The sequence below is a fragment of the Entelurus aequoreus genome, linkage group LG06 (assembly GCF_033978785.1).
Source record: "Entelurus aequoreus isolate RoL-2023_Sb linkage group LG06, RoL_Eaeq_v1.1, whole genome shotgun sequence".
Taxonomy (NCBI): Eukaryota; Metazoa; Chordata; class Actinopteri; order Syngnathiformes; family Syngnathidae; genus Entelurus; species Entelurus aequoreus.
This window is the reverse complement of record NC_084736.1, coordinates 25,878,160-25,893,147: the sequence shown is the minus strand read 5'-3', so window position 1 is coordinate 25,893,147 and position 14,988 is coordinate 25,878,160. Positions and strand designations below refer to the sequence as shown.

At 41.8% G+C, this 14,988-nt stretch overlaps 3 protein-coding genes across 6 annotated transcripts in view; 2 read left to right on the top strand and 1 right to left on the bottom strand.

The window, feature by feature from the left end:
• Positions 1–842: 842 nt before the first annotated feature.
• On the top strand, positions 843–5,304 carry rnf25 (ring finger protein 25). Of its 2 annotated transcripts, XM_062049450.1 has the most exons (10): positions 843–951; positions 1,204–1,272; positions 1,350–1,446; positions 1,517–1,584; positions 1,656–1,725; positions 1,800–1,871; positions 4,201–4,341; positions 4,418–4,507; positions 4,568–4,705; positions 4,766–5,303. In XM_062049450.1, the coding sequence occupies exons 1-10, from the start codon at positions 935–937 to the stop codon at positions 5,243–5,245; spliced, it is 1,242 nt and encodes a 413-aa protein (XP_061905434.1). In that variant the 5' UTR covers positions 843–934; the 3' UTR covers positions 5,246–5,303. The 2 variants fall into 2 exon arrangements, with proteins under 2 accessions (XP_061905434.1, XP_061905433.1); XM_062049449.1 differs by lacking the exon at positions 843–951 and having other exon boundaries at positions 977–1,272; positions 4,766–5,304.
• Positions 5,305–5,422: 118 nt separating this feature from the next.
• On the top strand, positions 5,423–13,183 carry kat8 (K(lysine) acetyltransferase 8). Of its 2 annotated transcripts, XM_062050370.1 has the most exons (11): positions 5,424–5,785; positions 6,994–7,068; positions 7,136–7,314; positions 7,396–7,449; positions 7,516–7,680; positions 11,963–12,052; positions 12,130–12,270; positions 12,356–12,449; positions 12,565–12,715; positions 12,779–12,933; positions 13,020–13,183. In XM_062050370.1, the coding sequence occupies exons 1-11, from the start codon at positions 5,539–5,541 to the stop codon at positions 13,082–13,084; spliced, it is 1,416 nt and encodes a 471-aa protein (XP_061906354.1). In that variant the 5' UTR covers positions 5,424–5,538; the 3' UTR covers positions 13,085–13,183. The 2 variants fall into 2 exon arrangements, with proteins under 2 accessions (XP_061906355.1, XP_061906354.1); XM_062050371.1 differs by lacking the exon at positions 13,020–13,183 and having other exon boundaries at positions 5,423–5,785; positions 12,783–12,927.
• LOC133652044 (xylosyltransferase 1-like) overlaps positions 13,177–14,988 on the bottom strand; it is a 34,355-nt gene continuing 32,543 nt past the window's right edge. For both annotated transcript variants that reach the window (XM_062050369.1, XM_062050368.1), the window contains exon 11: positions 13,177–14,988. This exon is cut by the window's right edge and continues 483 nt beyond it. The gene's annotated coding sequence lies outside the window, so the exon portion shown is untranslated.

The window sequence follows — 14,988 nt, the reverse complement described above, 5'->3', positions numbered from 1 at the left end:
GGTTTGATTTTCATTTCACGTGTCATACAACAAAAGTTAAATTCCATAGTAAACACAAATGCAAATACAGACAAAACCAGATGTTTGTTCATATTCTGACACCGGAAGTATTTTTATGTCCCCATTTACGATATAAAATATTACATTTGGTATATTTATAAAGCATAAAAACTGAGAAATGCTTGTTAATATTATGTTGCAAGAGAGTCGATTTCTGAAAGTAAAACCCAAACTTTCACATTGGTTTAATAATTTCTAATTATTAGTAAAATCTTGGAAAATTGTTACAAGTAGAAAAGCCCTTAGATTAATATCTTAATTGGATGTTGTTTTTTTTTTTTAGATAAAAACATATATGTTTTAATTTTTTTCAACTTTATTTTATTAACATTTTTGTTTATATAAAGATGGTAATTGCTCAACCCTGTGTTTAAAAAATTATAATACATTTAAGTGCCTCAATTTATCTGTATATTTTCAATATGTACAATTTGTGTGTTGTAATTGTTGAATAATAAAAAAAATCTTTAAAACTTCCAGTGTCTACAAATAAAAAACTAAACATTTTGGTCTGTTTTCCCGTTTCTGTTTACTAGGGTTTGTTTTATTTTTTGATACATAAAAACATTAAATGAAGATCAAAGCGTATTTTAGAAGGCTTTGTTTTCTAATTGTATTTTTTGCATTTCGAAATGAAATTGAAATAAACCAACTGTTTTTCGTTTTTCAATTTCCATTCATGAAAAGAAAATTCAAATACCAAATCATACACTGACCAAAATGAATATGGTATTTTGTCGTGGGTTTTGTTGCTTGATTACTTCCAGTAATGTGTCACTCTCCGTCCTATACACTAGAGGGCGGTGCCGCCAAAATGACGTAATTGAAGCGCAGAAGAAGAACTAGCACTAGCGGCGTTCTGTGGACAACAATCATGGCAATGGACAGCGAGTAAGTTAGTAGACAACTTGTCTCAATGGTCTCCTTTAAAATTGCTGCCATTCAGCGGCAGTCAAACACCGTATCGTACCATTGTGTCAAACCCGCTCCCGGCGGTGCTAAGTAGCTACGTTTAGCTAACATGAGCTAAAGTTAGCCTCGACGGTCTGACAGCTCGAAACATACAAAATATTATCTCTCACAGGTGTAGCCATTAATGAGCTGGAAGTGTAAAGTATGAATGATGTTGACTTCCTCCTCCAGTGTGCAGTGTGAGATAGAAGTTCTGCAGTCCATCTACTTGGAGGACCTGCAGGTCACCAGGACACATGGGTGATGACGTCATAATGTCACGTGTTTATTTGACGTGTTTACAAATATGCCTTAACACACGTGCGTTGGGATTGCAGGGGCTGGGAGGTCAGCCTGGTTCTGTATCCGTCCACAGGCGAGGATTCCGGCTCCCAGTTTGTCCGACTCACCCTGAAGTTGACCCTGGACCAGCAGGTAACGCCTGGTAGCACCTGAGCTCCAGCAGTCCGGATGTCGCACGTTAACTTCCTGTGTTGTGCCCCAGTATCCGTGCTCGTCTCCGCACATTTCCATCCACAACCCGCGTGGTCTGTCGGACAACAAGCTGAGCAGGTGAGCCTTCCAGAGATCTACTTCTTCCGCCGCAGTCGACTGACGCCATGTTTTTTGTTTTCTTCTTTCAGTGTACACAAATGTCTGCAGATGGAAGCCGAGTCGTGTGTCGGCTCGCCCGTCTTATATCAGCTGATCGAGGTCACGGCCTTCACTCGTTTCCACCTCAAACAGGATGTGAAGTCGTGTTTCATTTCCTACGATTTGTTCCTCAGAAAGCCAAAGAAATCCTGACTGAAAGCAACATTCCTTACGGAAACTGCGTCATCTGCCTCTACGGCTTCAAGGTAATCGTGCAGTGCTCGTAGTAGACCTGGGCCGATGTTCGATAAGTCAATTGATCAATGAATGAAAATGAACTCTTGCAAGCGAGCTTAAAAGCTTACATGAAAACAAGAGGCATTAACGTCTTTCTCCATCAAAAAAACGTCAGATTCCTAACTAAACTTGTGTAAACATTACTGTCTAAACTACTAAGATACAGTATTCACATTAAACATAAGCAAATGTGCAGTCTTTGCACAAAGTGATCGATATAAACGCCACAGTGTCAAGTTGAAACTGACGAACGTATCGTCAACAGGAAGTGAACTCGCGTGACGTCACGTAAACATGAAGTGAAACCAACTGATAACCCAAAAGAGCATTATCAATAAAAAACCTTCTAAAAAAGTTTACAAATTAAAATGAGAGAAGATATTTGAACAGACAAATAAAAGTGAAATGCTCTTATGAAGCCTGAACAATATTTAATGTTTCCACTACCAAGAAAGTATATTGTTAGAGATGTCCGATAATGGCTTTTTTGCCGATATCCGATATTGTCCAACTCTTAATTACCAATTCCGATATCAACTGCTACCGATATATACAGTCGGGGAATTAACACATTATTATGCCTAATTTTGTTGTGATGCCCCGCTGGATGCATTAAACAATGTAACAAGGTTTTCCAAAATAAATGAGCTCAAGTTATGGAAAAAAATGCCAACATGGCACCGCCATATTTATTATTGAAGTCACAAAGTGCATTACTTTTTTTAACAGGCCTCAAAACAGCAGCTTGGAATTTGGGACATGTCCCTGAGAGAGCATGAGGAGGTTGAGGTGGGCGGGGTTGAGGTGGAGGGGGCAGCGGGGGTGTATATTGTAGTGTCCCGGAAGAGTTAGTGCTGCAAGGGGTTCCGGGTATTTGTTCTGTTGTGTTTATGTTGTGTTACGGTGCGGATGTTCTCCCGAAATGTGTTTGTCATTCTTGTTTGGTGTGGGTTCACAGTGTGGCGCATATTTGTAACAGTGTTAAAGTTGTTATACGGCCACCCTCAGTGTGACATGTATGGCTGTTGATCAAGTATGCCTTACATTCACTTGTGTGTGTGAAAAGCCGTAGATATCATGTGATTGGGCCGGCACGCAAAGGCAGTGCCTTTAAGGTTTATTGGCGCTCTGTACTTCTTCCTACGTCCGTGAACCACTCCGTACAGCGGCGTTTTAAAAAGTCATACTTTTTTTTTGATACCGATAATTTCCGATAATACATTTTAAAGCATTTGGACATCTCTATATATTGTTTCAATTTATTTAATCATGGTCATAATATTTTAGTGTGTGCATAAGTAAATTTTGAGCACATTCAATATTAACCGCGATCATTTTTGTCACAATAACTTTATTTAAAGATTTTATTTATTGTTTGGGTTGCGTTTATTTGAGGGTCCCCCACACCCTCCTCAACAAAAAGTGAACCTATTATATTGCTTCTGCTATGATTTTTTTTAAGTGCAAAATTTTGCTGACGGAGTATATTTTATTTGTATTATTTGTTTGTTTTGGATATCTAAAAGTTTAAATTCCAATTACAATGTTAAAATGTTCGAGAAATACAAGTTTATTGCATTTGAAAGGGTATGCATGCATTATTATTTCATCAATGGTTAATTTGGTCTCAAAATAATGCTGACAATAATATTGTTTACTTTAAAAATTTTATTTTCGTTAGACAATATTTTTGGTGTACTAGATTGAATTTTGCCTAAAAAAAAAAAAAAAAAAAATAGTATTTTACATTTTGATTAATTATATTTTTAGGTATATAGAATACCGAAAATATTTTATAATAAAAATCTTTCTAATAAATATTTAATTTTTACTATAATTTTTTGTCCAAAAATGCAACTAGTATACCAAAAATCCTGTCTGACTAAAAAGAAATTAAAAAAGTATATGAATGAGAAGACATAATGAACCTTTTTGAGAAAAAACTTCTCTCCAAGTATCAACATATAAATACGGTAGCATAGTAGGCCAAAGTATTCATTAAAAACAAGGCAGAGGTTTTATTTACCAAGTATATTTAATATTTTCGGCCACTGTAACATTACAGACAGTGTGAACAGTAACACTGTTTGAATAAAATAAAATAAAACACTACTTTAATTAAGTGATTCTTTGGCGTACCACTAGATAGAGCCAGTATCACAATTTAAGAATCACTGAATTACCGCCGGAATGCAGCTGAGATAGGCTCCAGCACCCCCGCAATCCTAAAAGGGACACGCGATAGTAAGTGGATGGATGGATGCATGAATTAGAACAAACCATTCCGAATGTGTCCAGGAGGGGGAGACATTCACCAAAACCTGCTGCTACCACTACTTCCACTCGCACTGCCTGGGCCGCTACGCCAGCCACTCGGAGAAGGAGATCCGCCTCCGAGAGAAGGAACTGGCGGAGGACAAGACGGCAACACGCCATCAGGTCACACATTGCCGGCTGCGCTCCGTCGCAGGAGTCCAGCCGGGCGTTCTAACGAGCCATGTGATGTGTCCGCTAGGAGCTGACGGTGGTGTGTCCCGTTTGCCGCGAGCCTTTGGCCTACGACCTGGATCACCTGCTGGCAAGCGCCGCCCCCCTGCTGCCCGAGGTAAGGCACACGTGTGCAAGCGGGAGGCGGTCAGCTTGACCGCGCCTTCTTGTCCTCCAGTTGGACGGCGCCGGCCTCGAGTCCAGTTTTCAACAGAAGTGGCGAGAACTTCAAAAGGTTCTGGAGAGACAACGAAGGAGAGGCGGGGTCATCGATCCCGAGATGGAATCCAACCGTTTCCTCATCCACACTAACGAGGTGAGTGCATCATGTGACCCTCAAAACGACGTCAGCTGGGATGTTTGTCGTGTTACGCAGGCGCCACCTGTTGATGAAGACGCCATCCAGGACCCGGCGCCAGCCTGCGCCTCGCAGGAGGGTCCTCTGCCATCGCGACACTTCATTCCCGCGCCGACGCACTGCAGAGGCGCTCACGCCCACAGGCGCCACATCCGCGGCAGGGGTCCGAGGCGAGGCGGCGGGCCCAAGCCGCATCACGCCAGAGGCGCGCCTCTCGCAGAACACATGGACGGACTCAGCCTGTCCTCGCACGCCTCCGAGGGGTCACCGGGCGCCAACACCGAGGGACGCACGGAGTTCCGAGAGACGCGCGAACCAAAACTGACCCACTTCGTGTATCGTCAGGCAGGAAGTCGCGGCCTGAAATGTTCTGCAGGTGGGGGGGCCCAGCGTGGCAGGAGGAGGGGTCCCCCGCAACACCACCACTGGGACCCCAGAGCATCGAGAGGAGGCGCTCCCTGCCAGCAGAGGGTGGGGGACAGGGAGGAGGGGCTATGACCAAAGGCCACAGCAGGTTCAGAGAATGAGCACACAAAAACACATTCATTTATTAAAATCTCTGGAAAAATAATTTGGTTTTAATCTGTCTCATTGATACTTTTTATAGTTATTTTGATTTAAAGGTAAGCGCGGTCCCTCGAGGGGCGGGTCCGTACGTGATGACGTAACCAAGCGTCCTGTCAGCCATATTGGCGCTTTGTTGTGAGGCGGGCGTGCGCGTTTGTTTTGAAGCGTAGTGCGCGGGCGGCTGGCGGGAACGTAACCCGGCAAAGACGGGTTCAGAACCGGCCATGGACGCGGATCTGGACCCGACTCAGGCGGACAACGATGGCGGAGATGTGGACGTTCGCATTCCGACTGCGTGCTCGTCGAACGGCAGCGGCGGAGAGGACGACGAGGCGGAGGCTCACGTTCGAGAAGCGGGAGGCACCATTAGTCAGCTCACGCCGGACCGAACCGGGCTACTCGGCAGGGAACAAGAAGTGTCGGTGGAAATCGGAGGCACTTATTTGTGTCAACGCGCCGACAAAACATGGCGTAAGTTGTTCCCTGCTAGCATGGTAGCATGCGGCGGTAACCGTTTCTGACGTGTGCTTATATTCACAGACATATTTACGTAGACGCCATATTGGATGTGGCAATGGAGAAGAAGCAACAACCAACCAGTTTATAGTCCTAATACCTATGTGTCTGTGGCAAAAGTTGCATAGGTTGTTTTTCATGCTCATTTGTGTAAAAAAATATTTAAAGGCGGCCCATTTACTAACGTTTGTTTACGTACTAGAGAGGGGGGGTTACCCACATATGCGGTCCTCTCCAAGGTTTCTCATAGTCATTCACATTGACGTCCCACTGGGGTGAGTTTTCCTTGCCCGTATGTGGGCTCTGTACCGAGGATGTCGTTGTGGCTTGTACAGCCCTTTGAGACACTTGTGATTTAGGGCTATATAAATAAACATTGATTGATTGATTGATTGATACTAGATTTGCCTCATCCAATATGGCGGGCACGCTGACATATTGCAGTGTATTTATGTTTACGCCATCCCGGAAAACCAAATTGGTCCACGCATGCGCGAGTAATTTCTGCGACGTCACGTATTTTGTATAAAACGGATAGTTTACGTAGTAGTGAAAGAGGACAATATGAAGATGAAAATGGGGTAGATTAAAAAAAAAAACAGGTTGTATTATCGCCACCATTTAAATCACTTTCACTCGTCTGTCATTGCAATAAATGACGCACGGGGGTGCCACTCATTGCGTAATTTCTTTATTAAATGTACTTTTTTTAAAAACAAGTCACTTAACATAAATATCTGCTGCCTGACAAAAATTGTGAATTGAAGTATTTGATTTAAATAAAGAAGTAAAGTGTATTCTTAAATTACGTTTTTTTGTATGTATTATTTTATATTACATTGTTTTTTAAATGAATAAAAAAGAAGAGCATGGTAACGGTGACAGCGTACATAAACATAACTGCCGTAAAACAAGTTGACAAGAAGTGACGCAATCTTAATGCGTGGACTAACCACGTAGTGACACGCCGGTCACATGATCACTGTCAGCTAATTCCAACTGGTTCCAAAAACCAGACAAGATCAAGCAATGACATCATGGCGTCGTCAGAAGATCATAGCACTTCCGGTTTGATCGAGTCAACCGCCGTGGCACATGTTTGCGTGTTTGCTGACATTGTTATGATCTGCTGGGATGTTATTGAAGTCATGTTTTCGTGGCAGATGCGGCCGAAGTCATTCAGTCTCGACTCAATGAGCAGGAAGGAAGAGAGGAGTTCTACGTGCACTACGTGGGATGTAAGTCTCACACATACGCGCGCACGCACACACACACCTCGGCGTGGTGATCATGTGTTGGCTTCAGTCAACAGACGTCTGGACGAGTGGGTAGGCAAGGCTCGCCTGGCGCTCACCAAGACGGTGAAGGACGCTGTGAGGAAGAGCGTGGAGATCGGCGGCGTGGGCGACCTCGGAGAACAACCCGAGCGCAAGATCACGCGCAACCAAAAACGCAAACATGACGAGATCAACCACGTGCAGAAGGTGCGTGGGGGGAGGCTGGCTGACCCGTGGGGGCTCGCCCGGCTTGGCGGCAGCATCTGAACCCACATTTTGTCCACGCAGACGTACGCCGAGATGGATCCGACCACGGCCGCACTGGAGAAGGAACACGAGGCTGTAAGCGCCGGCGTGGTGTGCTTTGATGTCACGTGACTCCTCGTCACGCCCCCGTGTCTTTCGCAGATCACCAAAGTCAAATACGTGGACAAGATCCAGATCGGAAACTTTGAAATCGACGCTTGGTACTTCTCGCCGTTCCCCGAAGACTACGGCAAGCAGCCCAAACTTTGGATCTGCGAGTACTGCCTGAAGTACATGAAGTACGAGAAGACCTTCAGACACCACCTGGTCAGTAGTGCATACACACTGCACACCTTGTACACATAAAATGTAGTAGTACACCTAGGATGTGGTAGTATACCTAGAATGTGGTAGTATAGCGGTACCTAGAATGTGGGAGTACACCTAGAATGTAGTTGTACACATTCAATGTAGACCTTGTACACATACAATGTAGTAGTACACCTAGAATGGGGTAGTACACCTAGAATGTAGTAGTACACGTACAATGCAGTAGGACATCTAGAATGTAGTTGTACATGTACAATGTAGTAGGACAACTTGAATGGGGTAGTACACCTAGAATGTAGTAGAACACCTAAAATGGGGTAGTACACACACAATGTAGACGTTGTACTTGTAGAATGTAGTAGTACACCTAGAATGTGGTAGTACACCTACAATATAGTAGTACACCTAGAATGGGGTAGTACACCTAGAATGTAGTAGTACACCTAGAATGGGGTAGTACACATACAATGTAGACATTGTACACGTACAATGTAGTAGTACACCTAGAATGTGGGAGTACACCTACAATGTAGACGTTGTACATGTACAATGTAGTAGTACACCTAGAATGTAGTAGTACACCTAGAATATGGTAGTACATCTAGAATGTGTTAGTACACCTAGAATGTAGTAGTACACATACAATATAGTAGGACATCTAGAATCTAGTTGTACATGTACATTGTAGTAGGACAACTAGAATGTAATAGTACACCTAGAATGGGGTAGTACACCTACAATGTAGTAGTACACCTAGAATGGGTTAGTACCCATACAATGTAGACGTTGTACACGTACAATGTAGTAGTACATCTAGAATGTAGTAGTACACGTACAATGTTGTAGTACATCTAGAATGTAGTAGTACATGTACAATGTAGACGTTTTACACATAGAATGTAGTAGTACATGTACAATGTAGACGTGCATGTACAAACCCCGTTTCCATATGAGTTGGAAAATTGTGTTAGATGTAAATATAAACAGAATACAATGATTTGCAAATCCTTTTCAACCCATATTCAATTGAATGCACTACAAAGACAAGATATTTGATGTTCAAACTCATAAACTTAATTTTTTTTTGCAAATAATAATTAACTTAGAATTTCATGTCTGCAACACATGCCAAAGTAGTTGGGAAAGGGCATGTTCACCACTGTGTTACATGGCCTTTCCTTTTAACAACACTCAGTAAACGTTTGGGAACTGAGGAGACACATTTTTTAAGCTTCTCAGGTGGAATTCTTTCCCATTCTTGCTTGATGTACAGCTTAAGTTGTTCAACAATCCGGGGGTCTCCGTTGTGGTATTTTAGGCTTCATAATGCGCCTCACATTTTCAACGGGAGACAGGTCTAGACTACAGGCAGGCCAGTCTAGTACCCGCACTCTTTTACTATGAAGCCACGTTGATGTAACACGTGGCTTGGCATTGTCTTGCTGAAATAAGCAGGGGCGTCCATGGTAGCGTTGCTTGGATGGCAACATATGTTGCTCCAAAACCTGTATGTACCTTTCAGCATTAATGGCACCTTCACAGATGTGTATGTTACCCATGTCTTGGGCACTAATACACCCCCATACCATCACAGATGCTGGCTTTTCAACTTTGCGCCTTTAACAATCCGGATGGTTCTTTTCCTCTTTGGTCCGGAGGACACGACGTCCACAGTTTCCAAAAACAATTTGAAATGTGGACTCGTCAGACCACAGAACACTTTTCCACTTTGTATCAGTCCATCTTAGATGAGCTCAGGCCCAGCGAAGCCGACAGCGTTTCTGGGTGTTGTTGATAAACGGTTTTCGCCTGGCATAGGAGAGTTTTAACTTGCACTTACAGATGTAGCGACCAACTGTAGTTACTGACAGTGGGTTTCTGAAGTGTTCCTGAGCCCATGTGGTGATATCCTTTACACACTGATGTCGCTAGTTGATGCAGTACAGCCTGAGGGATCGAAGGTCACGGGCTTAGCTGCTTACGTGCAGTGATTTCTCCAGATTCTCTGAACCCTTTGATGATATTACGGACCGTAGATGGTGAAATCCCTAAATTCCTTGCAATAGCTGGTTGAGAAAGGTTTTTCTTAAACTGTTCAACAATTTGCTCACGCATTTGTTGACAAAGTGGTGACCTTCGCCCCATCCTTGTTTGTGAATGACTGAGCATTTCATGGAATCTACTTTTATACCCAATCATGGCACCCACCTGTTCCCAATTTGCCTGTTCACATGTGGGATGTTCCAAATAAGTGTTTGATGAGCATTCCTCAACTTTATCAGTATTTATTGCCACCTTTCCCAACTTCTTTGTCACGTGTTGCTGGCATCAAATTCTAAAGTTAATGATTATTTGCAAAAAAAAAAAATGTTTATCAGTTTGAACATCGAATATGTTGTCTTTGTAGCATATTCAATTGAATATGGGTTGAAAATGATTTGCAAATCGTTGTATTCCGTTTATATTTACATCTAACACAATTTCCCAACTCATATGGAAACGGGGTTTGTACATTATAGACATTGTACATGTACAATGTAGACGTACATGCAGAATGTAGTAGTACACATAGAATGTAGACGTTGTACACATACAATGTAGTTGTACACATAGAATATAACTGTTGTACACACAGAATGTAAATGTTGTACACATAGAATGTAGACGTTTTACACGTAGAATGTAGTTGTACACATAAATTGTAGATGTTGTACACGTAAAATGTAGTTGTACACATAGAATGTAGACGTGTAGACGTTGTACACGTAAAATGTAGTTGTACATAGGGCTGGGCGATATGGCCTTTTATTAATATCTCGATATTTTTAGGCCATGTCACGGTACACGATATACATCTCGATATTTTTCCTTAGTCTTGAAAGAACACTTGATGCATATAATCACAGCAGTATTGATGATTCTATGTGTCTACATTAAAACATTATTGTTCATACTGCATTAATATATGCTCATTTTAAACTATCATGCAGAGAGGGAAATCACAACTAAGTCAATTTAAGCAGTGGCACAAACATTCATGTAAATTCCAAAACAGAAAGTGCAAGATTGTCAGAGACATTTTAAAAGAAGCTATTAGTGTATTAGCATATCAAAACAACACTAAATTAAAGTGCACTTTTTGTATAGAACGCCACTACAATTGTTTAAAACAAATAAAGTGCACTTTTGTGCATGATGTCACAAATATATTTCAATAACTGTCAAATAAAAATTAGCTGCATAATAGGAAATCAAATAGTGTATGTCCTTCGCTATGTGGTAGGTTCCTGCGGACGTTATCTCCTTCTGTTGTTGACTATTTTTTTCATACGGTGTTGATGTGGAAATGGTCGCTTGGGCATTTTGTGGGTGTGGAACCGGCAGAGATGTTGACATGCAGAGTTTCAAGCACTCTTCATTCTCTAGCGGGTGACTTTTCAAATGATGGTACACATTAGCAGTGGTGATACTTTTTGTAGCAACGCTTTTGCCGCATACTTGTAAAATATCTTCCCACTTGAAGCCAAACCACCGCCAGACGATGGACCCTGTGCTGTTTTTCTTGGGAATTCTTCCTTCATTTGTTACCAGATTCGCACCTTCTCTCTCTCGTATTACCACTCGCACCTGCCACTGCTAACGTTACCCATGTCGATACCTCTCTGCTCGGCGAGGTCGTGTGATGTTGCACGCGCGTCAGTATGTGACGTGCACTTGTTTTACGTCTCTGTGAGAAGCAGAGACAAGAAAGAGGGAGAAGAGCCTGTAGTGTAATGCCCGCAGCTAAAAGCAACTGCGTGAGGACGTATACTCGAATATCACGATATAGTCATTTTCTATATCGCACAGAGACAAACCCGCGATATATCAAGTATATTCGATATATCGCCCAGCCCTAGTTGTACATGTAGAATGTAGACGTAGAATGTGTACATGTAGAATATAATATTACACGTAGAATGTAATAGTACAGTACACATAGAATGGATAAGTTGTACACGTAGAATGTAGTTGTACACGTAGAATGTAGACACAGCAAGTAGAATGTAGACATGCAAGTAGAATGTAGTTGTACACGTAGAATGTAGACATGCAAGTAAAATGTAGTTGTACGTGTAGAATACACACGTAGAATGTAGAGGTACAAATAGAATGTAGTTGTACTTGTAGAATATACATGTAGAATGTAGTTGTACGTGTAGAATATACATGTAGAATGCTGACACTTGTAGAATGTAGTATTTCTGGTCATTCACCCTTGACCTCTGTGTGCGTGTAGTCCCACTGCCAGTGGAAGCAGCCTCCAGGCAAAGAGATCTACAGGAGAAGCAACATCTCCGTGTACGAGGTGGATGGACGTGACCACAAGGTGAGGTCATCCCACTGATGAATGGATCAATAATAGATCAATGAGTGTGATCACTGTGCTGTGTCGTCACCGAGCAGATCTACTGTCAGAACTTGTGTCTGCTGGCCAAGCTCTTCCTGGACCACAAGACTCTGTACTTTGACGTGGAGCCCTTCATCTTCTACATCCTCACCGAGGTTAACAAACAAGGAGCGCACATCGTTGGCTACTTCTCCAAAGTAAGATGTCCATCATGGAGGACGTGTGTGTGTGTGGGAGGGAGGTGTCCGGGCGGGAAGTAAAATACAGCTGGTCGTGTTGCAGGAGAAAGAGTCTCCGGACGGGAACAACGTGGCGTGTATTCTCACGCTGCCGCCTTACCAACGCCGAGGCTACGGGAAGTTCCTCATCGCTTTCAGTGAGCGTGACGCCTGTTAGCTTACATCGCCACGTCACACTGATTGTCACACTGTGCGTGCGTGCGTGCGTGCGTGCGCGTGTGTGTGTGTGTGTGTGTGTGTGTGTGAGAGTAGGCTACGAGCTGTCCAAGCTTGAGAGTGCGGTGGGTTCCCCCGAGAAGCCCCTGTCAGATCTGGGCAAGCTGAGTTACAGAAGCTACTGGTCCTGGGTTCTTCTGGAGATCCTACGAGATTTCCGAGGAACGCTTTCCATCAAAGACCTCAGGTACGCACGCACGCACGCACACTCGTGCACTTGACGCGCTTGACATGGGCCCCTACCCCCCAGCCAGATGACCAGCATCACGCAGAGCGACATCATCAGCACGCTGCAGTCGCTCAACATGGTCAAGTACTGGAAAGGTCAGCACGTCATCTGCGTCACGCCCAAACTGGTGGAGGAGCACCTCAAGAGCGCCCAGTACAAGAAACCGCCCATCACAGGTGAGTGGGCGTGGCTTGCTGTGCCACACACACACACCCCTCCCCCCACTGGTCTCACGCCGCTTGTCGTCTCCTCTGGTCCGCAGTGGAAACTATGAGCTTGAAGTGGGCACCTCCCAAGAACAAACAGGCCAAGTTGTCCAAGAAGTGAGGGGGGCGGAGCCACGTACATGACATCACTTCCTGCCGCATGTAAATAAGTTGTTATTTTCTTAAATAAATACATTTTCTTTAAAACAAGGTGTGAAATATTCTTTATTCCAAAACGTTGTCGTTCAAAGGCACCATTAGAACCATAGAATAACCTTTTACAGGAAAACACGTTAAAATATGTATCATAAATATGTCTTCATGGTGACAAAAGTTGCACTATGAGAAGAACATTCTGGACCTCTGGAGAACAAACATTCAATTCATTGAAATAAACACTTCTCGAAATGAATCGGTCTCGATTTGTGGTAACTAACAATTCAGATCCATTTTAAATAAATGGATAAAATATGCAAGTTAATTTGTGTCTTATTTACAAAGTTTTTTTAATAACAGAAATTTTTGCATTTCTTTTTTTTTTTTTTTACATCAAATTATGCTGACAACTTCATTGAGTAAAAATTCATGAGTAAAATGTATTTAAATATACTTCAAAATTAATACATTTTTTACCACTATGTATGTATTTTGTATTAAACAACATACATATACAATGTACAAACACATTAAGGCACTTCCAATACAATACAAACAATTTTCAATAATTTATAACAGGTTGAGCAATTTACATAATAAATCTGATTAAATAAAATACTTACACAAACAATATATATTAAAGAAAGTAAAAGTAAATATAAGAGACACTACAAATTAGATTAAAATATATTTACATGTAAAAAAAAGAAAACTACTCCAGAACAACTTAAATTCCTCCAATAAAGATAATATTTTAAGGGCTTTTCTACATGCAACCATTTTCCAAGATTTTAGTAATAATTTGAGTTTTAGTGAGCACAATTGGACTTTAATGTATGAACAATTTAGCTGGCAACCTAACATTAACACAGCTGTTTAAAAATTAAGTGCGGAAATATTCGTTGCGTCACAACTTCCGGTAAATTAAGCACCAGCCAATGGGGCCAAGTGTGCAGTCACGTGATGCATTTTTTTTATACCAGAAGTTTTGCAGCAACGAATATTTCTGCACCAAATTTTCATATACTGAGATTTAAAACACCGTACTTTAACAAACGGAATTTTTTAAACACACCCATTTTACTCGCAATTTTCCATTTAATGCAATTGTCAACATAATTTGATGTAAAAAACAAACAAAACACTGTCGAAAAAAAACGTTGGTAATAAGGACAAACTGACCTCCACACTAAAACAAGAAGACATTCGCCATATTTTTTGAATATAATTAATGTGAAAGATTTGTTCCATCAATCACGATAAACACATTCTTGACACTGGTGTAGTTGAAAAGTGTAAAACATTTTTTTGTGTGTATTTTTACTATTGTGGCAAATTCGTCATACTTTCCATAACAATTTTAATGCTAATAGCTTGTTTTCTATGGAAATATAGTAAGAACAATGTCATTTTAATAAGTGACACACTATTCAAGTATAACAATTAATGAATTGAATACAAAAGAGCGAGCTTACATGAAGCTTGGAGAGTCACGTGACAAATGTGAAATAAAGTTAAATCAAGCACAAAACTTAATAAAACACATTTTAAAATCTTCCTATGAGTTAAATATCACAGTGTTGATCTTTCATTCACATGTACTTTTACGTGACCTTCATTATGCTAATGAGCTACACGTCAAGGCAGTATCGTTAGTCGAATCGGACAATAAATACTTCATCAATACCTAAAAAGTCAACGCAATGGGATCAATAAATAGGTTGATTGAGAACTTATCAGTCTGTGTCAAGTATAATGAGGCAAACAGATGGCGTGAGTTCGAATCCCGGCCAGCGCCTCAATTGGAAAAGAAGAGCAGGAGCAATTCTGGCATCTCGCCACTAAGCGGCGCCATTTGACTTTTACTTT

What these genes read in the sequence shown, in the direction of transcription:
- rnf25 (XM_062049449.1), top strand. Translation starts at nt 1,181, where the DNA reads ATGATGTTGACTTCCTCCTCCAGTGTGCAGTGTGAGATAGAAGTTCTG. An exon ending in TCTGCCTCTACGGCTTCAAG is followed by an intron (nt 1,872 to 4,200) that starts GTAATCGTGCAG and finishes GAATGTGTCCAG; the next exon opens with GAGGGGGAGACATTCACCAA. An exon ending in CCGCCCCCCTGCTGCCCGAG is followed by an intron (nt 4,508 to 4,567) that starts GTAAGGCACACG and finishes CTTGTCCTCCAG; the next exon opens with TTGGACGGCGCCGGCCTCGA.
- kat8 (XM_062050370.1), top strand. Translation starts at nt 5,539, where the DNA reads ATGGACGCGGATCTGGACCCGACTCAGGCGGACAACGATGGCGGAGAT. An exon ending in TGGAGAAGGAACACGAGGCT is followed by an intron (nt 7,450 to 7,515) that starts GTAAGCGCCGGC and finishes TGTCTTTCGCAG; the next exon opens with ATCACCAAAGTCAAATACGT. An exon ending in AGACCTTCAGACACCACCTG is followed by an intron (nt 7,681 to 11,962) that starts GTCAGTAGTGCA and finishes GTGTGCGTGTAG; the next exon opens with TCCCACTGCCAGTGGAAGCA.